This window comes from Phycodurus eques, chromosome 17 (genome assembly GCF_024500275.1).
Source record: "Phycodurus eques isolate BA_2022a chromosome 17, UOR_Pequ_1.1, whole genome shotgun sequence".
Lineage (NCBI taxonomy): Eukaryota > Metazoa > Chordata > Actinopteri > Syngnathiformes > Syngnathidae > Phycodurus > Phycodurus eques.
Window position 1 is genome coordinate 18130747 of NC_084541.1, and position 24649 is coordinate 18155395.

The 24649-nt window shown below is 43.4% G+C and overlaps 4 protein-coding genes across 6 annotated transcripts; 3 read left to right on the forward strand and 1 right to left on the reverse strand.

Moving 5' to 3' along the window:
* Positions 1 to 2975: 2975 nt before the first annotated feature.
* LOC133415870 (Na(+)/citrate cotransporter-like) lies at positions 2976 to 10515 on the forward strand. Of its 3 annotated transcripts, none has more exons than XM_061702389.1 (11): positions 2976 to 3089; positions 3690 to 3826; positions 4273 to 4510; positions 5000 to 5145; positions 5222 to 5344; positions 6170 to 6382; positions 7341 to 7474; positions 7991 to 8094; positions 8231 to 8392; positions 9127 to 9264; positions 10366 to 10515. In XM_061702389.1, exons 1-11 carry the CDS (start codon positions 2991 to 2993, stop codon positions 10492 to 10494), a joined length of 1623 nt encoding a protein of 540 aa, XP_061558373.1. In that variant the 5' UTR covers positions 2976 to 2990; the 3' UTR covers positions 10495 to 10515. The 3 variants fall into 3 exon arrangements, with proteins under 3 accessions (XP_061558373.1, XP_061558375.1, XP_061558374.1); XM_061702391.1 differs by having other exon boundaries at positions 4273 to 4480; positions 5006 to 5145; XM_061702390.1 differs by having other exon boundaries at positions 4273 to 4454; positions 4944 to 5145.
* A 658-nt stretch (positions 10516 to 11173) lies between these two features.
* med31 (mediator complex subunit 31) lies at positions 11174 to 13541 on the forward strand. The gene is made up of 4 exons (XM_061702880.1): positions 11174 to 11336; positions 11611 to 11685; positions 11818 to 11914; positions 13019 to 13541. The coding sequence occupies exons 1-4, from the start codon at positions 11285 to 11287 to the stop codon at positions 13233 to 13235; spliced, it is 441 nt and encodes a 146-aa protein (XP_061558864.1). The 5' UTR covers positions 11174 to 11284; the 3' UTR covers positions 13236 to 13541.
* Positions 13542 to 13612: 71 nt separating this feature from the next.
* LOC133416165 (uncharacterized) lies at positions 13613 to 19696 on the forward strand. The gene is made up of 9 exons (XM_061702878.1): positions 13613 to 14550; positions 15350 to 15566; positions 15780 to 15918; positions 17296 to 17444; positions 17544 to 17596; positions 17931 to 18055; positions 18184 to 18291; positions 18588 to 18797; positions 18997 to 19696. Exons 2-9 carry the CDS (start codon positions 15370 to 15372, stop codon positions 19324 to 19326), a joined length of 1311 nt encoding a protein of 436 aa, XP_061558862.1. The 5' UTR covers positions 13613 to 14550; positions 15350 to 15369; the 3' UTR covers positions 19327 to 19696.
* Positions 19433 to 22900, reverse strand: LOC133416166 (P2Y purinoceptor 3-like). The gene is made up of 4 exons (XM_061702879.1): positions 22540 to 22900; positions 21336 to 22174; positions 20655 to 20982; positions 19433 to 20282 (listed from the first exon to the last, which is right to left on the reverse strand). The coding sequence occupies exons 2-4, from the start codon at positions 21731 to 21733 to the stop codon at positions 19779 to 19781; spliced, it is 1230 nt and encodes a 409-aa protein (XP_061558863.1). The 5' UTR covers positions 21734 to 22174; positions 22540 to 22900; the 3' UTR covers positions 19433 to 19778.
* Positions 22901 to 24649: the final 1749 nt, after the last annotated feature.

Here is a 24649-nt window from a genome sequence, read left to right on the forward strand (position 1 = left end):
GGCAGAGAGAAGCTTGAAGCCGTAGATTCCCGTCGGTCCGTCCGTCCGTTCGTGGCTGCATCGTCTCTGGCATCTTCATCTCCGTCACCTTCGTCTTCATCATCTTGGCCACGGTCAGCGATGGCGGTCCTTCCGCTGCGAGTGCGAATGTTTCGTGTGGTGTGGCGTGTGAAGAGCGTCTTCATCCTGGCGTCTGGGCCGTTGGTCCTGCTGCCGCTCGCCCTCAGCACCAAGGTGAGAGCCCGACCGCGACCCTCGCTTGAACACGTGTGTTGACTTCTTTGCGTCCTCCTCATGATTGTTTTCTTTTCCCCTTGAAAGTCACAATTCACAACGAAGGCAACCGATCACTTGATGTTATGCTAATTTCAGTTTTTTTGCCTTAGCGGAAATGTTAACATAGTCAAATGAATGACATTGTCTGGGTGAGGGGTCTTTGACTTGGACATGCTCGATCAAGGAAAAGTGTGCTATTGATTTTAAATGTTCATTTATTTCTGTGTTAATTCATTATATATATATATATATATATATGTATAATTTGTTCATGAGTTTTATTATTTAATATTTGGTTTTATTTCTTGACAAGTTTTATAATTTTTGTGTGAGAACAAAAGCTTTATTAATTTGTATTTTGCATTCAATTTCTTTTATTAAAATGGAAAATTATTGTCAATCTTCCCTTTTTTCTAACCAGGTTCTGATCATTTTTTTGTTAGTTTGTAAATGTATTCACGTGTTGTAATTTGTATTTTGCATTTTTAATGTGTTAAGGTTCCAAACTTTTCTAAGCATGTTTTATTCATTTTAATTCTGTGTGTATTTATAATTATTTCAGTAGTGTTAGTTTTTCATTATTAACTGAGCTACTAATATTTTACTAATTAGAAATGTACATTTATTGGTGTTTTATTAATTTTAACTGAATGTTTTAGAATCATTTTAATTTAATAATAATCATATTTCGTGAATGTGTTTTACAAATTTAAATGTTCAATTTCTAAACCTGTTTTATTATTTTCTTTTTAGTTATAATTGGTATATAAGTTGTTATTTTTCATTTCTAACATATTTTCCTAATTCGAATTCATCTTTTATTTATGTGTTTAATTTAGCTTTATGTCTCGTTTCTAAATGTGTTCAAATCATTTTAAGTTTTCCGTGTTTTATGAATTTAAATGTTCATTTCTAAATATGTTTTATTAATTTCAGTATTTATTTGTAAATATATTATAATAACCCCCCCCCCATATGATAACATGTTTTATACATTTTTAATTTTCAATCCGGAACGTGCTTTATAAATTTTGTTTTATTTTTGGATGTCTTTCATGAATTTAAAATGTTCATTTCTAAACGTGTTTTACGAATTGTATATTCTTTTCATTTCTCAACGTTTCTGGAGACTGTCCCGGCTGTCAGTCATTGACCAGCACACGGGGTCCAAGTTCAGGGCTCACCGTGGCGACCTTTCCATTCATCAATATTGTGCTTCCCCTCCGACACCGCGGCACCAGCGTGTGCACGTGTGCGCACACGTGTGCATGCGCGTGCGTGTGTGTGTGCACGTGCTGGCGAATGAAACCAAAGTGGGGTGTTTGCGCTCAGTGGGTACTGCCGGCCTCCCAGCAGCCCTTGCTGATGCGTTCTCACGCTCCTCCTCCTCCTCATCTTCATCGTTTACATCTAGCAGGGCGTCAAACCCGTTTCCAACACGGCACATATGGGGCCGCTTTTTTGCTTTGACCTGCACCTGACCTTTGACATGAACACCGATCAACTCGCTTTACGACAAGCAGCAGTTTGGATTATTGCCAAAGACAATTGCACGTCGTGTATTTTAACCAACCTTGTAGCTTTGCCTTACGACAGTGCTTTGAGCAAGATGCTAACAGACGACGCAAAACGCCACTAACGAATAGCGTCGGCGTCACGGTGTTATTATCCTTGAAGCAAAGGATATTTGAACACAAAAGGTGGAGCAACACATGTAGACAGACGTAAAAGTACTCACAGGCATATACAGTATTCTTTATCCTTTGCGCATAATGACTAATATCACTGCAGCTTACTGTGTTGTTGTGACCATCTTCGTGTATCCATATATTTGTATTAAACTGCCCCCAGGTGGCCAACGCGCGCACATCTGAAGAAGGAGCACGTCCATTAAATTGAACCCCAATATTTGGCAAACACTGTTTAATACTTTACATTCTATTGAATTATATGTTATTGATTTCCATTTTCTTCTTACAAAAATTTGGGGGGATTCTTCGGGGGGGATTTCAATGGTGCGAGATGATTTGACAAATACAAAACGTCAAATACAACGTAACAGTACCTGGACATTGAGTCGTTCCATTCCACACTTACAGAATCTCTGATCTTGACTGTATTTCTGGTCAATTGAACTTTATCTTCCAAGTTTACATTTTGGAACACATTTTCTGCCACATCCTTGAGTTTGACATGCAGTATGCGATCTCTAACGTACGTGTGTGATCTCTTGATGTTTGCTTTGAGTCGTTTTTCTTGACGTGATCACAGAAGAAAACAAAACAAAAGAACACGAAAAACGAGGGAAAACTTTCTCAGTTGGAGATTAAACCAACAAGTGTCACATTTTCCATCCAAACACTTTTTTGTTTTCCTCTTCAAGTGTTGACACAGCACCTGAAAGCATCCCATGTATGTGCACTTTATCTGGACTACCTCCTATATGTGCACTACAGCTATACTACCTCCTATCTACATGTACTACATCTATACCACCTCCCATCTATGTGTACTGCTATCGACAGTATAGTAAGTCCTATCTATCTGTGCTACATTTATACTACTTGACCTCCTATCCAGCTCTACTACGTCTACTAACTCCTATCTATGTGAACTACATCTATGTTACATGATGTCATATCCTATCTGTGTGTGTGTGTGTGTGTGTGTGTGTGTGTGTGTAGGAGGCTGCGTGTGCGTACGTGATCCTGCTGATGGCGCTGTACTGGTGCACGGAGGTCCTGCCGCTGGCCGTGACGGCGCTGCTGCCAACCATCTTGTTTCCTGTGCTCGGCATCATGCAGTCCAAAGATGTATGCACGCACGCATTCACACATACACACACACGCAATTGTACTCATGAGTAAGACATTTCAGCGCATTAGTAGAATGACGACATGTTATAAGTGACATTTTTCCACGTACTGCCCTTCACAGTCGTATTCTGCGTACTGGTAGAACGACTATGGTGCACTAGTATAATGGCAATGTCTAAGTTTTTCCACTACTGTCCGGTGGCAGTTCTAACCTGATTTTAGCGGGGTGGCCAAACTGGTAATTAATTTGTTATTTGGTTTTTTTTTGAGTGGAGGGTGTGGGGGGGGGGGGGGGCAAGCCCAGCGCTGCCCCCGGCCCCCCATAGAACCGCCACTGCTACTGCATTATACAGCTGCATGACATTTCTGCACACTAGTAGAAAAACTCGATATGCTTCTCGAACTACTAGTGACGTGCTAAATGTCAACTCCTAGAAAGTTACAGCATGTCACTCATAATACTAGTAACTTCCAGCGGCTCCACTAGTGCGCAGAAATGGCAGTCGTGGAAAAACATGCTTCCGGTAAGGCACAGTCCTTCTACTAGTGTGCCGAATATAGTAGTATGTGGATTGAATGAAGCGGCTGTCGCGCTAGGTGTGCATGCAGTACCTGCGAGACAGCAACATGTTGTTTGTGGGCGGGCTGATGGTGGCGGTGGCCGTGGAGCACTGGAACCTTCACAAGCGCATCGCACTCAAAGTTCTCCTGGTGGTCGGCGTCAGGCCCGCACTGTGAGTTCAGAAAATGCACTCGGTGACAAAATCATGTTCAATCGCTAATTTAAAATGCAAAAATAATAATAATAATTGCTCATTTCCGGTCATGGTAGAATATGGCGCCGACATCATCTTCCTAAACTCTCGCTCTCAAAGGTTTAAGAACTAAAATCAGAGAATGTGCTGACTAAGCATTTTATAGGTAGAACTGAATCTGACTGCACTTACCTGCGTGGCTGACTGCTTCCTTCTGCACCGAAGCATTACAGCAAATGAGATATTCAAAAGCACTTTTTTTCAGACCGATACCAGTACGAGTAGTGCCGCTTGTTTACTCACCGATATTACGAGTACTTTTAAAACATAAAACTTCAGTGAACACAGTAACACACAATAGTGAACCAAGACCTTTTTTTTGTTCTGACGCACATGATGATTCTGGTGTCGGCGTCCCGTGCCAGGCTGATGCTGGGCTTCATGGGCGTGACGGCCTTCCTGTCCATGTGGATCAGCAACACGGCCACGGCCGCCATGATGGTCCCCATCGTACACGCCGTGCTGGATCAACTGCATCGCCACGACGACACGGAGGAAGGACGCCTGAAGGGACGTCAAGACGGGGACCCCGGCTCGGCAAAGCAGAGCGCCGTGGTGGTGGGGGTGCCTGACGCGGAGGCTTCCGGAAGGACCGGTCAGTCGGTGACTCTGTATACCATTTATTATTGAACTGTACTGCATCTGTACTACCTCCCATCTATGTGTACTCCACCTGGACTATCTTATCTATTTACTTTTCCAATGCTTACGGTCTCCGATTGGAGGGTCACGGGCACGGTGGGCAGAACAGGAAACAGGAAGTTGTTCTTTGACGGCTTCTCTCTCCTGCAGGCGAGTCTGAAGATAGAACGGGAGAGGGCGACGTAACAGCGGAAACGAGCGAGGACGCGATGATGTCGTCGCTCAAACCGCCGCCACAAGACAAACCTCCGTCTGCGTCGAAAGGTCAGAGGTCAAATTCACGTTTCAATATTTGCGAATTCGCCTAGCTGCGCATTTTTCGGGGGGGGAATTATTATTTTTACTTTGACTTAAGTACAGGAGTCAAATCAGTACTTGCACTACAGGGTGTGAGTACTTTTGCAACGTATGCCCTCAGCGAGCGCATCGAGCGTGATGTGCGTGTTGGAGATGGAGGAGGCCGACGCCGTGGACGAAGAGCGCAAGCGCTTGAGCAAAGGCCTGCTGCTGAGTGTGTGTTACGCAGCCAGCATCGGCGGCATCGCCACGCTGACGGGAACCGGACCCAACCTGGTTCTGCTGGGCCAGATGAGCCAGTGAGCGCGCCGCGGCCGGCTAACGTGCTAACCAAGGCGGAGCTCTTATCGTGTGCGCCCGCCGTCTCTCCCGCAGGCTGTTCCCCCAGAGCGGCGGCGTCATCAACTCGGCGTCCTGGTTCGCCTTCGCCTTCCCTACCATGATGATAATGCTCATGATGGCCTGGATCTTGCTGCAGCAGGTCTTCATAGGACGCAGGTCAGCCCTGAATGCGCTGCATCCTATCTATGGCTACTACATCTATATTACTACATCCAATTTATCTACTTCCGATCTGTGTCATTGCGCAGTGTACAATGAAATTGGGATAACAACAAAATCGGGGTACAAATTGGGGAGTACCTACGTCTATTATAGCTCTATCTCTAGTACATCTATGTTACTTCCTATGTATGTATCTGTTCTACCTCCTATCTATGTCTACTACGTCCATACAACCTTCTCTCTACCTCTGTTACATCTTGACTAAATCCTATCTGCCTCTTAGACATCTATACTACCAGCTATCGATCTATCTGTTCTACATCTATACAACCTGTTATCTGTGTATACTATATCTATATCTCCTCCTGTCTACTGCTAGCTCATATGTATCTGTATTTCAAATATTCTACATCCTACCTATGGGGAATGCTTCTATGCTACATCATAACTATCTGTAATATCGGCTATCCATATTTACTACATTTGTACAACATCATATCTCTCTCTAATACAGCAATATTAGCTTATCTCGATATGTACTACATCTATACTACTTCATATCAAGCTGTAATTCATCTATACTACCTCCTATCTATCTTGAATACATCTATACTAACTCCTTTCTATGTATACTAGATCTGCTGTATACAATGTCTACTACATCTGGACTACTTCCGATTTATCTTGACTACATCTATACTACCTCTTATCTATCTTGAATCCATCTATCTATACTCCCTCCTATCTATGTGAACTACATCTGTAATACCACCTAGCTATCTTTACTACATCTATACTCGTGCGCCGTTTGATTATCAGCCTGCGAGGGGCGTGGTCCTGTGGTGCGGGGCAGGCGGCGAAGGAGCGAGCGGCGCGCGCCGTGATCGGCGAGGAGCACCGCCGCCTGGGTCCCATGACCTACGGCGAGGCCAGCGTGATGGCGCTCTTCCTCCTCATGGTGGCGCTGTGGTTCACGCGAGAGCCGCGCTTCGTGGACGGCTGGGCCTCGCGAGTCTTCAACGCCGAAGCAGAGTGAGTCCACCTTGCCCATATATATATATATATATATATATATATATATATATATATATACACACACACACACACACACACACACACACCCTAATCCTCCTGCAGGGACGGTACTATCTGTCAATCTGTCAAGACTAAAGGGAAAAGTGGAAGCCACAGCCATTCTTGTTCATTCATGGAGTCGCTGCCAGGTCATGTCCGATGACCTTTCACCTGCACTTTGCGTAAATGCCAAAGAGCAGCCACACGGTGAGCGTGTGCGTCGTTTCAATATTTGCGAAGTGCTGCGACAGGAAGTGAACATGACCTTCTTTGTCCCTTAGCCAAAAACAACAGCAGCCTCTATGTCACGGCATTTTTTTTATTTATTTGTTCTAACCCTCAAAATTCCAGTTGGCTTGCGCAATGCGAACGTTGGAAAACAACCTCGAAAACAAACGTTTTATATATTCTCAGTACCACCTTTTTGTTGTCAAATCTCTAATACAGTTGTTCAATCTTTCTAAAGCAGAGAGAGCTTCCACGTCTTCCAATCAAAATTACTTCATCCATTGGCTCAATTGGAGTGCAGTAAGCTATTAAATGTCTTTTTCAGAAAAGAAACAATATTACATCAAATTGCACCTTTGTACCAAAATTAATAAATGATGTAAGCTGGTTGAAAAACAAAAACTACATTTTCAAGCGTTGAGTTTGGAGTGAAACCAACTACGTAGACCCACAAGTTGCCATATCATCGAGGATATCAATCGTCTTAAATGCGCATCGAGAAGCGAGGATGCAGGCGGCTCGGTTCAGGGACGACGGCACGGAGGACGGAATGTCTCGTTTGTCCGAAATTTGGCCCTGCTTCCTCGCTCCTCGGACGATCTCCGCTCACGTTGAGGATGGAGGATGGAGGAGCTCGCACATCAACAAATGAGATTTAGCCTGAGAGTGAAAGGCACGCAATCTGCAGGTTCGTCACCGACGCCACTGTCGCCCTGATGGTGGCGCTCTTGCTGTTCGTTCTGCCGTCCCAGCCCCCCAAATACCTCTGCTGCTGGAGGCCCAACTCGGACCCAGGTCAGCGACACACACGCACACATTTTTGTCGAAATATGAAATGTTTTTTGTCAATAAAATACTTTTTTTTTTTTTTCTTCAAAAATAAACTTTTTTTCTCACAAATATACACGTTTTTTTCTGAGAAAATGTAATTTCTGTCTCAAAATCTATTTTTTAAAATACAACTTTAGTTTTTGTGATACTGGAACTAAAAAATATACAACTTTTTTCTTTGAAATATATATTATTGTCAACAAACAAATATGACTTATTTTGTCAAAAAAATTCTAAAAATATTGATACTTTTTTCCTCAAAGAACAACAAAAAAATACTTTTTAAGCCTCGGATTAGGACTTTTTCTCAAAAATAAAAAACTTTTTTCTTTAAACTTCAACACCCGTTTAAGATTTTTTTAAAAAATTCTAAAGAAAAACACGACTATAGAATAGAACTTCATTCTGGAATTATAATTATGTTTTTCCTCATGTGTGGTTCCCGAATACTTGGTGGTGTGGCGAAACATTTTATTTTGGTCCAATCAGATGCGCAGGTGTCCCGAGGCCCCGCCCTTCCTTTGTTGACGTGGAAGGTGGCGCAGGCAAAGATTCCCTGGAACATCGTGCTGCTGCTGGGCGGAGGATTTGCGCTGGCCAAAGGCAGCGAGGTGAGCGGGAAGCGGGTCAGACAGGAAGTGGGCCAGACAGGAAGTGGGTCAGACAGGAAGTGGGGGCTAGCGAGTATTGGTTATCTCTAAATGGTAATTCGGGAGTCGGTATCGATTCGATTGGTGTGTCGTTCAGGAGTCGGGCCTGTCGCGCTGGTTGGGCTCCCAGATGACGCCGCTTCATTCCATCCCGCCGTGGGCCATCACCGTGGTTCTGTGCCTTCTCACCGCCACCTTCACGGAGTGTGCCAGCAATGTCGCCACGGCAACGCTACTGCTGCCTATACTGGCCTCAATGGTAACCACTAATGACTTCTCCGGGGAGTAAGACGGTCTCTTGTGACAAAAACCTTCTCCTGAGACTCGAACCCTTGTCTTGGGACTATTACCTTCTCTCAGTACTAGAACCTTCCGTTGGGACTAGACTGTTCTTCTTCTAGTACTTTCTCTCAGGACTAGTCCCTTCCCTAGCGACTATCTGGACTACAACCTTCTTTTGGGACTACAACCTTCACTCGTGACTAGTGCCTTCTCTCGAAACTAGAACCTCCTCTGGGAATAAAATCTTCCCTCTGTACTAGAACCCTTTCTCAGGACGAGTACCTTCTCGTGAGACAGTAACCTTCTCTCCAGGCTAGAATCTCCTGTGGGAAGTAGCTCCTTCCCACCAGACTAGAACCTTCTCTCAGGACCCGTACCGTCTCTCGGGACAAGAACTATCCCTCTGTACGAGAACATTCTCTCGCGACTAGAACCAGCTCTTAGGACCAAGTCTTACTTTCTGACCTACAGCCTTCTCTCGGGACTTCTAGCTTCTCCTTTGGGACTAGAATCTTCTCTCAGGACTAGCCCCTTCTCTTGGGACTAGAACTTCTCTTGCAAAAACCTTCGGTCGCTCTTTTTTCTTATGATCATCAGATTAAAAGTTTTATATGTTGCTGTGTATACATGTAATGTATATACTGTACATCTATGGTAACCACTCATCCTTCTTCTGTTGTTGTTGTTGTTGTTGTTGTTGTGTGTACACAGTCCCAGTCCATCAGCGTGAATCCTTTGTATGTGATGATCCCGTGCACCCTGAGCGCCTCCTTCGCCTTCATGCTGCCCGTGGCCACGCCCCCCAACGCCATCGTCTTCTCCTCGGGCTACCTCAAAGTGGCTGACATGGCGAGTCTGCTATGCTAATGATATACCATGCTGAGATAAAGATATGGCACAGCCACACGCTAATAAACATAGACTGTTAACATAATAATAATAATAATAATAATAATTACAACACATGTAATGATAGTCAAACTGGCAAATAAATATGTACAATTAGCCACAATGATAAGCATGCAGTCAAACCTATAACATTAGCCACAAGCTAATGTTAGCTACACTGGTAAACATACCATTAAACATTAACATTAGCCATATGCTAATTGTAAGCTACACTTTGTGAACGGTCTTGTAAATTTATAAAATTATCCACATGCTAATTTATAAGCCACACTGGCAAACTTACTGATAAACATTAAGATGAGCCACATGCAACTTGTTAGTCACACTTTGCAAAAGAGTTTGTAAACTTATAACATTGGACACATGCTAAATGTTATCCACACTGTTAAACATGTTACTAAAAAGAGGGAGAAAATGTATTATTCTAGTACCCCAAAAATATGGCTTGGTTTTTAGACAAAATTGACTTCCCCAAAAAATGATTTGATTTTATGCTTGTAAGATTATGACTTATTTTCTCCAAAATATATAACTTTCTGTCTCAGAAATAGAATAAGTAGAAAAACTGCGACATTTTCCTCATAAAATTGACTTGTTTCTCACCTAAAAATGAAAAAAAACCTAAAATAAATATGACTAAATTTTGGGCAAAATTGGGATTTTTTTTTCTGGAAAATTAACTAATTAATTAATAAAACTTCAGGAAAAACATATTATTCTTGTACGCAAAAATACGACTTAGTTTCTGGGCAAAATACTACTTTAGCACCCTCAAAATTCTACCTTTATTCTTGCCAGATTACGCTTTTGTTTGTTTTCTCAAAGAAATACATATATATATATTTTTTTCTTTAAAAAGTCACACCTTTTTACTCAAACAAATATTGTTCTTACTATTCTTATAAGAGTACGACTTTTAAAAAAAGACAACTTTTTTCCTACAACACTGGCAAACATACTGATAAACATGAAGAATAGCCGCATGCTAATTGTTAGCCCCATATGCTCGTAACCACCACTCCTCCTGTGCGCCCCCTGCAGGCAAAAACCGGAGTGGTGATGAACATCATCGGCATCGCGTGCATCAGCGTGGCCATCAACACTTGGGGCCGCGTCTTGTTCTCGCTGGACTCCTTCCCCGAGTGGGCCAACGCCACCACGCCCATTTAGCTCCACAAGCTCCTGACTTGTCATGCTTTTTTTATGATATTATTTTATTTTGAAAAATCGAAAATAATATAAATTAATATTTAACACGTTCACGTAACTGATATATTCTCCTTTAGACTCCTTCAGACGTTGTTATCGTTTTTGTTTATTGTTGTTGTTCTTTTGTTTAAAAAAATATTTTTGTCATTGCTGTACATTCTTGTACATATGTAACATCCTAACACTTTTATGACCTTTAAATAAATATTTCACACAAAATGGTGGCTGCTTTTCAATCAGTAATCCCCTGACGTCCACTATTAAGATCTTGAATTACAGTATAAATATGTGAAGTAGCAAAACTGAAATGAGGTCAAATGAAATAAGAAAAAAAAATGTTTACAAAAATTGTATATCTAGAGAGAATAAGAAACTCAATTTACTATCTGCAAAAATAATATAATTCCATAAATAAAAAATTATAATGAACACAATAATTAATAAAATGTCATATTCAATATAGTATGGAGAAAATAAGAAAACAAAGTAAAGGGAGTAAATAAAACAGGTGCATGTTATGGAATTTTCGAAAAACAGATGAGCTACTCTTAGTGTAAAATGTCTCCATCTAGCGTAACTTTTAGAAAAGACAGATGCCGTAATGTGACGTACACTGTCGGTAAAGGCACGTATCCTTCCGTTCATTTCCGGCAAACATGGCCTATGTTTTCTTGCGGCTAAACGACAACACAAAGCAACAAACGGACGCTTGTTTCCATTTTTGCTTCCTCGGTACACATTTGCCCTCGAAATGAGCAACTCTATTGTCTTTGCTTCGCAACTTGAGGCGGTCATGGAAACAGGTTGGTCAGCTTTGATGTTTCTCTGAGTTTCGGTCGTGCTAACAAGCTAAAGATAGTTATTGATGTCAAGTAGAAAGGTATATTTTATACCACCTGAATAGTAAGTGTTGTTTGTGTAGTGTCAATTAAGCTCTCATCCATGATCCAAAGTTTGAATCCAACAATCCAGTAGGACATGACAAATTGTGTGTGTGTGTGTGTGTGTGTGTGTGTGTGTGTGTGTGCGTGTGCGTGTGTGCGCGCGTGTGCGTGTGTGCGTGTGCGCGCGCGGCAGAGGAGCAGGCGAGGAACCGCTTCCAGTCAGAATTGGAGTTCATCCAATGTTTGGCCAACCCGAACTATCTCAATTGTGAGTGTGCACCTGTATAATGTTGTATAACACGTCACAACAACTAACAACGCATTGTGTGTGTGTTTGTGTGTGTGTGTGTGTGTGTGTGTGTGTGTGTGTGTGTGTGTGTGTGTGTGTGTGTGTGTGTAGTCCTGGCTCAGAGGGGCTTTCTGAGGGAGAGACCTTTCATCAACTACCTCAAATATTTGTTGTACTGGAAGGAGCCTGACTATGCAAAGTTTCTCAAGTAAGCCGCCCACTTTGTCATTTTGATAGATTATTTTTTGTAGAGATTAGATTATCCATTTCCAACAAGAGACTTTCGATCTATTTTCACGCCGCATTTGCGCAAACCAAGACGAAGCGATTTGAGCTGATGCATTGCAACAGAAAAAAACTGCCACCCTTTACAAGGTTTTGAGGCTCCGCATACGATATGCTGTACTTTATGTATTTTTATTGGACCACAAAAACATGGCGCAATTGTCGAGGAAGCGGATGGTCACAAAGAAGAAGAAACAAGCGAGAATAAACGCGAGAGGCTGTTGGCAATTTATCGACTACAACTGAAGTTTGATTCTCTGCGCTTTGCTTTCTAGCCACAGTTGTAAATGGAGTTATGAATAATAGTTGAGTATTATCGTAAAACATATATAGACATCACTTATGCCTAATGCATTGAAGCATATCCATCCATCGCTTATCCTGGTTGGGTCGCGGGGCCTATCCCAGCTGACTTGGTCGCCAGTCAGTTGCAGGGCACATATAGACATGGACAACCATTCGCACTCACATTCACACCGTCACTGAGTGGGAACTGAACCCACGCTGCCCGCACCAACGTCAGGCGAGTGTACCACTACACCATCAGTGACACGCATTGAAGCATTTTTATTTTTTTATTTTTGAAAGCTTGTGGGCATTTTCCACACGACAATGCAAAAATGATACAACTAAGATTTGCAGTTCCAAGACAAGACGGAAGAGCTACACCGTCTAAACTTCAGCCATCACTATAAAACCCCCAAAACAGGTAAGCAACGCTAACTTCACAGTTTAGCTCACCGACAGCTCGTCAAACATGAACTAACATGTCCGTGTCGTTCAAAGTCCGCGCTCGTGCCGAGCCCCGAGCAGGTAAAAAGACTTTAATACTTAACAAGAGCTAACCGACTGTGAATATGTCGCTTATTTCGATGGTCCGAAAGCCATGAGTGATGCAATAAAAAAAACGATGTTGAGACAGGCGCTTAAAAAATAAGACTTGTGTACCAACGGGAGAATATAGCCTTAACATTAAGAGCAAAATGTCACTGTTGGATAAGTGACCTCCTCCGACGTGTGTGTTCAGGTACCCGCACTGCCTGCACATGCTGGAGCTGCTGCAGTACGAGCACTTCCGCAAGGAGCTGGTGAACGCGCAGTGCGCCAAGTTCATCGACGAGCAGCAGCTGCTGCACTGGCAGCACTACTCGAGGAAGCGCACGCGGCTGCAGCAGGCGCTCGCCGAGCAGCAGCCGCCGCAGCAGCAGGCGCCGCCGACGCACGCCAACGCCGCCGCCAAGTGACCGACGCCTGTTTTATTATTTTCGCCATTAAAAAGTCTGAAAATGCTCGAGAAAAAAAAAAATAAAAATTGGTATTTATTTTGCTGATTTGTCAAAAAAATTAAAATTAGTAGTTTATTCCTCTCCTTGATTTGTATGGCAGGGCAGAAATGGTTGCTTAAAAGAATGCAGATAAGGTACAGTGGTTAACTTCAGGTGTTTTAGTCACAAGCTGTATTTTTTTCATTTTTATTTTTTTTTGCTTTGTGATGCAAGCCAAAATGTGAATTTTGGGGTGAAGTGAAATAAAATGAAGCAATTCAGGTACTCTGATGCCAACACACGGGCAAGAAGCAAGCAAACACACACACTCAAGCACACAAATACAAAATGAGAAAACTTGCAAGCTGTAAGCAGCTGCTGTAAGACACAACTCACGGCCAGATGCTCACATGCAGACTTAACTGCCCAACCAGACTCCAGCTTCTGGTGGCACTCAATAGGCCACGCCCCTTAAAGACACATCCAACACATGAAAGCTACAGGATGTAAAGTAGTAACAATTTGTAAAAGGAGTTTATTTCTTTAATTCTCGTTTATATAGAATACTGTGCTTTTTTTTTATTAATTTTTTTTAAAATATATTTTTAATTGCATTTCAATTCTTTTGAATATGGAAAACTGATTCAATGTAAGTGGACAGCAGCAATTTTTTAACTTGGTCAATTTCCTTGTCAGATCAAAATTTTCAAGTGCCAAATTGTTGTCAAGTCTTATACAACCTAAATGTCATTTTTAGTTTTATCTTGTGGTGCAAATTAACATTACACAAAATGTTCTTTTGTTTGTACCCAATAGCTGGGTCTCAACCTGTGAAGTTAAACGACCAAAGGAATTTTTACCATAATAAGCACTCCGAAATTTATTTATATATTTATTTTTGCCAATGACATCATCAGCGTGGCTTGCCAAAGTTCCAGAAGGAAGAAACCACTTTGACGCAGCAATAAGGTAAGTAGAGCTGCAGCATTAGCACAGTTTAGCGAACACTAACCAGACTTAGCTTCTGATAATAATATTAGAATACCGGTTTATTCATGAAACTATTTTTGTGCTCATTTTGATGCTCGTTTCGACGCTACGTTGTTGACCTGTCAAAATAAAAGTATATAAAACAGTAGTTTTATTTTGAAGTAACACGGCCGGAAATTATGTACGGGTATTTTCCCGAAAATTGTCTTCCTGGTTAAAAGTCACAAATGTATTGAGTCAAGAAGACGGAAAAATAAACAACCACATTGGCGTTTTCACTCGCTTTTGCTGCGGCAGGACACCGGTACGTGACGTCACACCTCAGCGATTTAAAAAGAAATAGTTATTGAATTGTTATTTTCAGTGGGACCGAAGTAGAATTTTGATTTTGAACCTGGTGCCGATGCGATTACTGATCATTCGATATTATACAGCTACTCTAAAATTATGTGACTGTTTTGTGTACATGATTATTTTGTCAGCTTGACATGTTTTTACCCACGTTAAGTTTTTAATGGCAAAAAGTAGCAGATTTCGATAGGCCGCCTACAAGAGCAGACTTGGTTGGATGTGCACAACGTTGAAGAAGCGTAGATAAAAATTTGAAAAGTTTTAGTTAAAAAAAGAAAGAAAAGGATATTAGCAAAAGTTTAGCAAAAGATATTAGCAAAAGTCAATAGTCAATTGCTCTTAGGGGCCCCCTAGTGGTCGCGGGGCCCTAAAGCGGTGCTTACTTGGCTTCTGACAGTTTACATTCAATTTGACCAAACTTTTGTCCAAGGTTTGAACACTTTGGGATTTTTCCATTAGTTTTTGTTTTTATTTTCATTTTGAAATGTTTTTCAAATTCACTTAATTTTGCAAAAGTTTATTTATTCTTTTTTAATGCTTAGTTTTTGTTACTTTTGGTCATACAAGCAGATAATGCAGTTTCAGTTCGTTATCCTTAAAAAGAACCAAAAAACCAAAAAAAACCCCTCGTTTTTATTATTATTATTCCAGTTAAGGAAAATGATTTTTCAAGTACAGTTTTTGTTGGTCTCATTTCCTCTTGAGGCCCTATGTTTTACCGTCAATGATTTGATGTCGTTGAACGATTTCAGGCTCACCTGTCGTGGTTGCCATGGCGACGGCATTCCTGCGGGTGGCGGTGATTGGCGCGGGGGCAGCGGGACTGTGCGCGGCCCGACACGTGCTGTCCAGACCAGACCGGTTCGCACCGCCGGTCGTCTTCGAGCTGGCCGGCAACGTGGGCGGAACTTGGTGCTACCAGGAGCGGGTAGGACCAGAAGTGCGATCCAGCATGTACAAGAACCTCAGGTGAGAACCAAGAACCATGTCATCTGCCGGCCGTAAAAGACCAACTAGAATAGCTTGAAAAACGGCATCCTGGGCCTTTCCCACCCAATTTATCTTGCAAACCCGAAAGATTGCGTGGGACCTTGAAAAATGTAAGAATAGGATGAGAGGGTGAGGATTTTCAATGTTAGCATTGATCCCATGACACGTGCAATCCTGTACTCCGGGACACAGGACCAACCTCCCCAAAGAGGTGATGATGTTCCCGGACTTCCCCTTCGATCAGGAGCTCAACAGCTTCCTGACGCACCAGGAGGTGCAGCGCTACCTGGAGGACTACTGTCGCCACTACAACATCTTCCCCCACATCAGTGTGAGCTCACCCACCGGCAGCACAGACGAGACTCAAGACTGTTGATGATTGTTAAAGTCTAGATCTAGGTCTGGTTCCACTTCTGGTCCAAGATTTAATTCTGCTTCTAGTTCTGATATTAGCTCTGGTGTTGTTGCAGTACTGATTCTAAATCATTTTCTGGTCTAGATCTGGTTCTATTCCTGCTCTAGCTAAGGCTGTAGTGGTGGTACTTGAGCAGATTGTGGTTCTAGATCTGGTTAAGTCTGTTTATGGTTCTAGAGCTGGTACTGGTTCTATCTATGTTTTGATATCTGCAGTTGGTTCTATTTCTGGTCTACAATATATCTGCTGCTGGTCTTAGATCGACCTCTAGTCCTAGTTCGGCTTCTAGTTCTTGTCCTAAATCTGGTTTTGGAACTGCTACTAAACCTAGTTTTGCTTCTATTTCAGATTCTAGTTATGGTGCTGTTCTAGTTCTAGCTGTAGTTAGGGTTTTAGATCTGATACTGTCCTAGTTCTGTTTATATACCTGTTCCTCGTTATAGTCGTATATTAGATCTTTTTCTGGTCTGGATCCGGTTCTACTTCTGTACTAGTTAAGGCTGTAGTTCTGGTACTAAAGGTGATTGTTGTAATTCCAAATCTAGTTCAGTTCGTTTTCTGGTTCTAGACCAATTTCATCTTCTAGTTCTGATATTAGATCAAGTGCTGTCTAGATCTGATGCTGTTTTAGTATTATCTGCAGTGGTTTCAGCTCTGGTGCCGTCTGGTTCTAACCCCATTTCTGGTTGTAGTTCTGATTATAGATCTTCTGGTTTCCATCTGGTTCTAGTAGTGTTCTAGATAAGACTATATAATGCTGGTTCCTGATCTGATTCTGGTTTCTAGGTCTAATTGTGGTCTAGTTACGGTTCTAGATCTGGTTTTGTGCTAGTTATGATAGATTGGTTGGTTAAGTATACAGTATTCCACTTATGGTAGATTATATTCTTTATAGTCCAAGTCCGCTTCTAGTTTTGTGTCTAGATGTAGTTCCGGGTCTCGATCCTCTTCTGGTTCTGCTTCTAGTTTTTAATCTAGCTGTAGATCTGGTTCTGTTGTAGTTTTAACTGTAGTTATGGTTTTAGCTCTGGTACTGTTCTCTTTCTGGTTTTAGTTCACAATCTTGATTTGCTTTTGGTCCTAGAACTGCTATTTGTTCTGTTCTAGTCAAGGCTATAAATCCTGGCTCTTGATCTGGTTGTGGTCTTGTTATGGTACTAGATCTGGTTTTACTTCTGGTTCCTAGATCTAGTTTTGTCTGGTAGTTCTATTCCAGTCTAGTCCTCTTTGTGTTCGTGTTGTGAATAAAGTGTTTTGCGTGATAATGAGTAGAGGACGCCTCCCTGGTGTCAGTTCCATAGGACAGTGGAGGAGGTGATACCTGTCGTCGTGACAACGGACAGCGACAAGGAGATGACCCTAACCACCTGGGAGGTGACGGCACGCGATGGCTCAGGATGCCGGACCACCGACACCTTTGACGCGGTCTTCGTGTGTTCGGGGTGAGATGAGACGCGAACGAGAGACGCTAACGAGAGATGTTGACGAGAGACGCTAATGAGACGCTAACAAGAGACGCCGCCTGGTCATTTGTGTCGCAGGCATTACTCGGAGCCCAACATCCCCACGTTACCCGGCATCGAGAACTTCAAAGGTAATTTGCTAACTTTCAACACTGCTAACAGCCGTAAAAGTCGTGCGTAATAGTCATGAGCAATACCGTGTAATAGTTGTGTGTAACAGTCCTGTGTGTATATATATATATATATGTACATATGTAATCGTTGTATGTTATAGTCATTGCGTAACAGGCTTGCGAAATAATCACATGTAATTGTCAGATGTAATAGTCGTGTTTATTAGTCGTATGTAACAGTCATTGTGTAATAGTTGTGTTTGATTGTTTTGTGGAATTGTCATCTGTGGTAGTCATATGTAGAACGTGTCATTTCCTAAAGTTGGATACTTCCTTCACTCGCTTCCTGTAGGACAGGTTCTCCACAGTCACGCATACAGGAGCGCAGAACCCTTCTCGTCTCGCTCTGTGGTGGTCCTGGGAGCCATGGCATCCGGCATAGACATCTCCTTGGAGTTGGTCAAAGTGGGTGCCCAGGTAAAAACTTAACAGAAACGGACTCCTTAGCTTTGGAAGGTTCTTTTGGGGGGGCCCTGGAACGGACTGCTACCACTGTAGCAGAGATACGCTTTTCTACCTTCGTTGGCGTTTGTCTCCCTCTACAGGTGACGCTGAGTCACCGCGGTCGTCCTTTGAGCACCTGTCTTCCGCCTGAGATCCGCCAGTCGAGTCCGCCCGCGGCGGTCGAGGACGACGGCAGAATTCGCTTCCAGGTGGGCAAAAAGTTTCGCAGCACATATTTTTACAGCCACTTGAGGATCATGAAGCATCAACGCCATGCATCGAGCACGTACGCAATCATGAACCCATGTTACATAAGGAGAAGGGAATGATGAATGATTCCGAATGCAGCGACTGCGTTCAGAATCATTCACTCATTTTCTACTTAATCACTACACAAGGATTTTAGGGAACTATCGAGGTCCACTATATAAAAAATCGCCTATATAGTGATTCGGGAGAAGGAAATGAGTGAGAGTTTCCTAAAACACTGCGTGTGGCGTTCCAGGACGGCTCGGTGCACAGTGTGGACGTGATGCTGTTCTGCACGGGGTACAAGTTCAGCTTTCCTTTCCTGCACAGCGCTCAGCTGGGCATGGAGATCGACGACCAGTTGGTGGCGCCGTTGTACCGCTTCATGATGCTGCCCACCTTCCCCTCACTATTCTTCGTCGGACTCTGCAAGCTCATCTGCCCCTTCCCTAACTTCCATTGCCAGGTGAGCAGGGGGCGGGGCCAGAGTTGGAATAGTCCTCTGTAATAGTTGTGTGGAGTGGTTGAATATCAAGTTCATGAGCAATAGTCATGTGCAGTGGTCGTACGTAATAGTCGTGTGTCATAGTCAAGTGTAATAGTTGTGTCTATTATGTATGTAATAGTTGATTGTAACAGTCGTGTGTATTGGCTCTCGGTCTTAGGTCCAGTTCGCCCTGGCCGTGCTGTCCGGGTCAGTGTCGCTGCCCTCCCGAGCTCAGATGGCGGCGGAAGCGCGGCACGGGCTGCAGCGGAGGGTGGACGGCGGCGTGGCGCGGCACCACCTACTGGTGTTGGGCGCGGACCAGTGGGAGTACCTCGCCACGCTGGCTAACGACGCCGGCTTCTCGCCGCCGCCTCCGGTGGTGCGCAGCCTGTACGAGGAGGTGTGGCGTCAGCGGCGGCTTCACCCGGACAACTACCGCAAGCACAACTACCGGTTGCTTAGCGACACCCAGTGGCAGCTGCTGGACACTGCAAGTTCACCGATGTGACGCCACATTGACTCAGTCCGGAGTTGTCATCAGCACCTTGTTGTTGTTGTTGTGACTTTCGGCTTGTCCCAAGGTAGTAATTACACATTTATTCCTTTATATTCACTTTAATTATGTTTTATTATGTTTTTATACAATGCAGTGCTATTTATTAAACACAACACAAGAGATGTCTGAGTACCAATACCAGACATCGGTATGGTAGATTGCAAACACATAACTTTGCCTAATAGTCTACTAGCTTAATGCTAACACACGATGTGAAACTCCACAGACATGCTAACAAATAGCATCAATGTGACAGTGTTATAATGCATATATGTTTATATAAAGTGCAATATTATAGTGCTATTTTTCCTTATTAAAAACACATGACAAAAAAATGCGTTTGTTTTTGGGGTGGCCGGAGTGTATAAAAGCACAGGGAGTGATATCACGTTGCAGTCGTCCTCTCACAAATCGACCAGTGAAAACAGGGCATCTGGGCGAGCTCCCCGCGCCGCACCGTCCTTGCCGGCGCCGCGCCGCTTCAGGATCCCGAGCGGCCACTGGAGGGCGTCCCCGCGGACGTCTCTTCTGGCGGCGCCGCGCGGGCGTCGGCAACAGGGGGCGCCGCCCTCGTCCCCCGCGAGGAAATAGAGAAGCGCGTTGAGCCAAGCGTTGCATGACGCCAGCGGCCGCGTCACCTTGTAGCACACGGACACGGTCCTGACGGCGCCGCAGCCGGCCGAGCGCCCGCGTCGCAAGAGCAGGAAGAGCGTGCGCGTCACATGAAAGGGCAGGAAGCAGAGCGCGAAGAGCAGCGTGATAGTCACGATGGTTCGGATGGACTTGCGCCGACGCCGCACGTAGCGAGAGTACTGAGAGCCCGAGATGGACAGCGAGGTTCGCTTGCGGTCTGCGACGACATCCTCGCAGGCCAGAGGCGAGCGCAGCGTCTGGAAGATGGTGCGCACCTTGCAAAAGAGCACTATTACGATCCATCCATCCATCCATGCACTAGTATGCACTTTGTTTTGTCCTCTCTACGAAGGCAATTAATTGCACAAGTAGAATGACTGCATATATTTTTTTTACTAACGTATGACATTTCAGACCAACCTTAACATACTAGTAGTTACCAATGAGGGAAAACTGCTTGTGTGGATTTTAGTGCTACCAATAAGGTCCAGGGGACTACTAGTGCATGACACGTCTATTGGTTGGGCCTAGTGGTGTTTCTAGTGCAGGACAGTAGTTTACTAGTAGGATATATTTTCACATTAGTTGGCCAAAAGTGGAACTAGTAGCTGTAAAAAATATTACTCGTACAAACCAAGTATACGCACCACCTGCGAGTAGCACCAGGCGATAATGACGAACGGCACGAAGAACCCCAGCAGGTGCAGTGCCAGGCCGTACGGGACGTAGTCATCCAACTCCTCGTCCGTGGCGTCGTCCCAGCAGTTGACGTAGCCGCTGCCGCCCACACTGGCCCCGGCCCCACCCGCATCGCCGCCTCTCTTGCCTCCTCGCTGCACCACGCCTGTCTTGGCGAACCTGAAGATGGGGCATGTGAGGGCGAAGACCAGCAGCCACACCAGCATACACACCACCTTAACCGCACGCTTGCTCTCCAGCGTCATGCTCTTCAGCGGGTGGCAGATGCCCACGTACCTGAACACCACACACAAGTCCGCAGTGAAGCAATTGCAGTTCCGTATTTTATGTAATAACATAGTAATAACACAGTAATGGTAGGGAACATGCACCACAGTCATCAGTTAACCAAATCAATCTTAATTCCTCATCAGTTGTAACAAATACAGGAACAACATAGTACAATGAACAACTGCATATTTAAAGCATGTTTAAATCAAATGACTACTACTATTATACAAAACGTTGTAATAACATAGTAATTACCCACTAATAGTTATAGTAAAAGGAGGGTGCTGACCTTTTCTAGCAGATCCAGTTAAAGGGGAAAAAAGATGTAATGACATTAATATTATCAAGAGGGCGCTGACCTGTGCAGGGAGATGCACGTGAGGAAGAAGATGGACGCGTAGATGTTGAAGTAGAAGAGGAAGCGGACCAGTCGGCACATGAAGTCCCCGAACATCCAGCGGTCTCTGAGCACGTAGCTGGCCACCAGGAAGGGCAGCGACAGGCCGTACATGAGGTCCGTGGCGGCCAGGTTGACCACGTAGATGACGGACGCGTTCCGGGCCGCCCGCCGCCGGCCGCGGCATGAGCGCAGCAGCACCGCCGAATTGAACGCCAGGCTGAACACAAAGGTCAGCGAGTAGCACACGGGCAAGAACACGTACTTGTACGACTCGTCCACGCTGCAGGACGGCGGCGTCTGCGGACTCCCGGCGGCGACGGCGGAGGTTGTCTCGTTGGAGGCGGGGCTCCATCCCATAATGCAGTGGTTGCCGACCGCTGTGTTGCGGCACGTTAGTGTGCGGTCATCAGGTGTGTGCCGCAGTCGTTCTACTAGTGCTTCTAGAACTTTCTTGTGACCTTATATGGCCTCCAGACCCACTAGCAAGCTTCTGGAACCCCCAAAGGAGCTTCTAGTACCTGTATATCCATCAGCTGGTTCCCATTCGTGCAACACAAAAATATCTTTGTGTCCACTTTAACAGGCCCAAATTGCACACTAAGTCAATATTTGAGTAAATCGAGGAGAGATCATCATGATTTCCGTAGATATTCTTCCCACATTTCAAAAACATGTTTCCTGGGCACCAGATTGGGAGAAGAAAGATATTCCCCATCCATGGCCCAATTTAAGGCAACTGTTTGAACCTGTCGGCTCCAAGGTGGTGTCTTTTGCCAGCTTCTGGAGTTCAAAGATTCTCTAATCCGGAAAATAAAATACATACATGTAAGCTGTATTTTGTTGTTGTTGTTGTTATCATTTGGTAATTTCACATTTTTTGTTGGTCAGTTCACAACGTTAGCAAAGTTTATTGCCCTAGGACGCTACAAACCGAAATACTTTAACAACAGATGCATTACATTTAAGAGCCTGTACTGTAGTTCAAGCCGTACTTCTAGTTTTACCAGTTTTATTATTATTATAATTTTTTTTTTAGTATTTTTATTTCTACTGACGACTTGTACACAAGGCGTGTTGTACGTTTGCCACCGATGGCGAACAAGCCACGATTTATGGATGCGGAAACGCTGGAGAAGATGCACGGACGGACGTGTTCGTCTCACCTGAACTTGTTGACTTGGCTCGCGGCTTCTTGGACCTGCAGCAGAGGCGTCCTGGATTTTTATTATTTGAAAGAAATCAGCGAATCAGCGAAGGTGAATCCGTGAGTGGCGAACCGTGAGCATGAGGGGTTCACTCTATACTCAAACACATACACAATAGATGTAATATGATAACATCACGAAAAAGCTCTCTGTAATGCTTAATTTACATTCAAGTGACTGTAATCTTTAGAGGTAGCTAAAGTACTCACACTCTACTTAAGTAGAAGTACAGACTGGTAAAAGTAGGACGAGTAGTAGTACTGGTTCAACTCCAGTACAAAAAGTAAAAGTCAAAAAGTACAGATTGTGAAAAAGTAAAACAAATATTTTTACTGTCGATTACATACTTCGCCCATTTCTATAAATTAGCCCAATGAAAAGCAATACTCACGTAAAATAAAGATACCTGAAAAAACTTCTCAAGTACAGTAACAAAGTATTTGTACTTGTTTACTTTCTACCACTGATATGACTTTATTATAAACAACTAATGGACATTGTCTGTCATAGCTAGCTGACATTTTCTTCACTCACGTTATTTGAGGCGTCACTGTCAATGTAGCGCTTGCGTTTTACACATTGCCCACGAGGGGGCAGTGTGCACTCACGAGTGTGCTGCGTGCGTGTCAACCATAAAACATTTCAAACTCATGTTACAACCTTAGCCCTAAAAAATGGATGACTGATGATTTTCTTTAAAAAAAAAAAAAAAAAAAAAAAAAAAAAAATGCACCGGAAGCGCACGTGTACATACATACACACACATCGGAGACTCTCCATAACTTCTACGAACAACCCAGGCTAAACTTAGCCACTCCCCAACATTCAAAGATCTTCAGATGGCAGTGAACACCAATTACGATTTTCCTGTCTTTTTGGTGCCATCTTGTGGCATTTTAGAGCAGTTCAGAACAAAAACAATATTTGTTTTTGTTTTTATATTTTACAATACAGGGCTGAAAAAAAATCGGCACAACTTTTGCCGCAAGGTCAAAATGATCTCAAACTTTTTTTCTCCTTCCAAACTGGACCAAGTAGTGTGTGTGCGTGTGTTTGTGTGTGTGTGTGCGTGCGTAGATGAAAGCCAGTAGATTAGCGAGGCAATTAGCCGCAGCTTCTAAGATATCCACACTCAATTGGCTGATAACAAAACACGAGATGATTTAGAAAAGCCGAATGAAAAAAAAAAAAAAAAAAAAGCGACGCAACAATCGAACCTTTTCGCCGGAAATGTTGGCCGGGCCCAGCCGTACGTTAATCAGCAGCTCCGAAGGTCGTCAAAGGTCGCCGAAAGGTCGCAGAGGTCGCTCGGCCCTCGCGGCCTGTCAATCATTCGCCCTGGTGACCTATCCTGAGGTCTGGTGAGCGGGAGTGCCCATTGGCTGCCCAATTTTGGTGTTTAAATATACGGTTAGTACTCTTTTGTTGGTTTATAATTCCCGTGATATTGATGCAAATTTCCATTGGCCTGTCTATGACATTTCACATTAAATGTTCGCACTAAGCTAGCAGACATTTGCCAATATATGGGTTGGTTGAACATTTTGGATTTAAATATACTTTAAATTCTCTTTACGACTAGTGTCACATTGATGCTAATTTCCGTTAGTTCATCTATTGCGTAAGCATTCATTTCAAGTTCAAACAATTCTATTTTAAAAAATAGATGATACTATTAAACTAAATAAAAAAATCATTATACTTCCACCATTTTACATCCCAATAAGCATCCATAATCAGCGTTTGCTTTGATACTACAGTTATATTACACACATAAAAATGCATTATAAATAAGCATTTGCATGTATATTTGAAAAGGCCATTACCCAGCTGACACACACACACACACACACACACACACACGTTTGTCTTACTTAATGCTTATTAATGCTCAAATTACGTTTCCACATTCATCTGGAAACATTTTTAAAACACAACAGCACACTTTGTCTTCCATTGTTGCATGCTCGGTGCTTCGTGATATTTCAATGTTATTGGTATTATTTATCATTCGTACAAAAAAAAAAAAGTTAACTGAGACGACATGGGAATAAGCACACAAACGCTC

Bases quoted from the DNA above. Each gene is read 5' to 3' on its own strand.
- med31 (XM_061702880.1), top strand. From the start codon at position 11,285: ATGAGCAACTCTATTGTCTTTGCTTCGCAACTTGAGGCGGTCATGGAA. The intron at 11,686-11,817 runs GTGAGTGTGCAC...GTGTGTGTGTAG, and splicing joins CAACCCGAACTATCTCAATT to TCCTGGCTCAGAGGGGCTTT. The intron at 11,915-13,018 runs GTAAGCCGCCCA...GTGTGTGTTCAG, and splicing joins GACTATGCAAAGTTTCTCAA to GTACCCGCACTGCCTGCACA.
- LOC133415870 (XM_061702389.1), top strand. From the start codon at position 2,991: ATGGCGCTGTACTGGTGCACGGAGGTCCTGCCGCTGGCCGTGACGGCG. The intron at 6,383-7,340 runs GTGAGTCCACCT...CGCAATCTGCAG, and splicing joins GTCTTCAACGCCGAAGCAGA to GTTCGTCACCGACGCCACTG. The intron at 9,265-10,365 runs GCGAGTCTGCTA...CGCCCCCTGCAG, and splicing joins ACCTCAAAGTGGCTGACATG to GCAAAAACCGGAGTGGTGAT.
- LOC133416165 (XM_061702878.1), top strand. From the start codon at position 15,370: ATGGCGACGGCATTCCTGCGGGTGGCGGTGATTGGCGCGGGGGCAGCG. The intron at 15,919-17,295 runs GTGAGCTCACCC...CCCTGGTGTCAG, and splicing joins ACATCTTCCCCCACATCAGT to TTCCATAGGACAGTGGAGGA. The intron at 18,292-18,587 runs GTGGGCAAAAAG...GTGGCGTTCCAG, and splicing joins ACGGCAGAATTCGCTTCCAG to GACGGCTCGGTGCACAGTGT.
- LOC133416166 (XM_061702879.1), bottom strand. From the start codon at position 21,733: ATGGGATGGAGCCCCGCCTCCAACGAGACAACCTCCGCCGTCGCCGCC. The intron at 20,983-21,335 runs GTCAGCGCCCTC...TGTGGTGTTCAG, and splicing joins ACGTGCATCTCCCTGCACAG to GTACGTGGGCATCTGCCACC. The intron at 20,283-20,654 runs GTGCGTATACTT...CTCTTTTGCAAG, and splicing joins CCTGGTGCTACTCGCAGGTG to GTGCGCACCATCTTCCAGAC.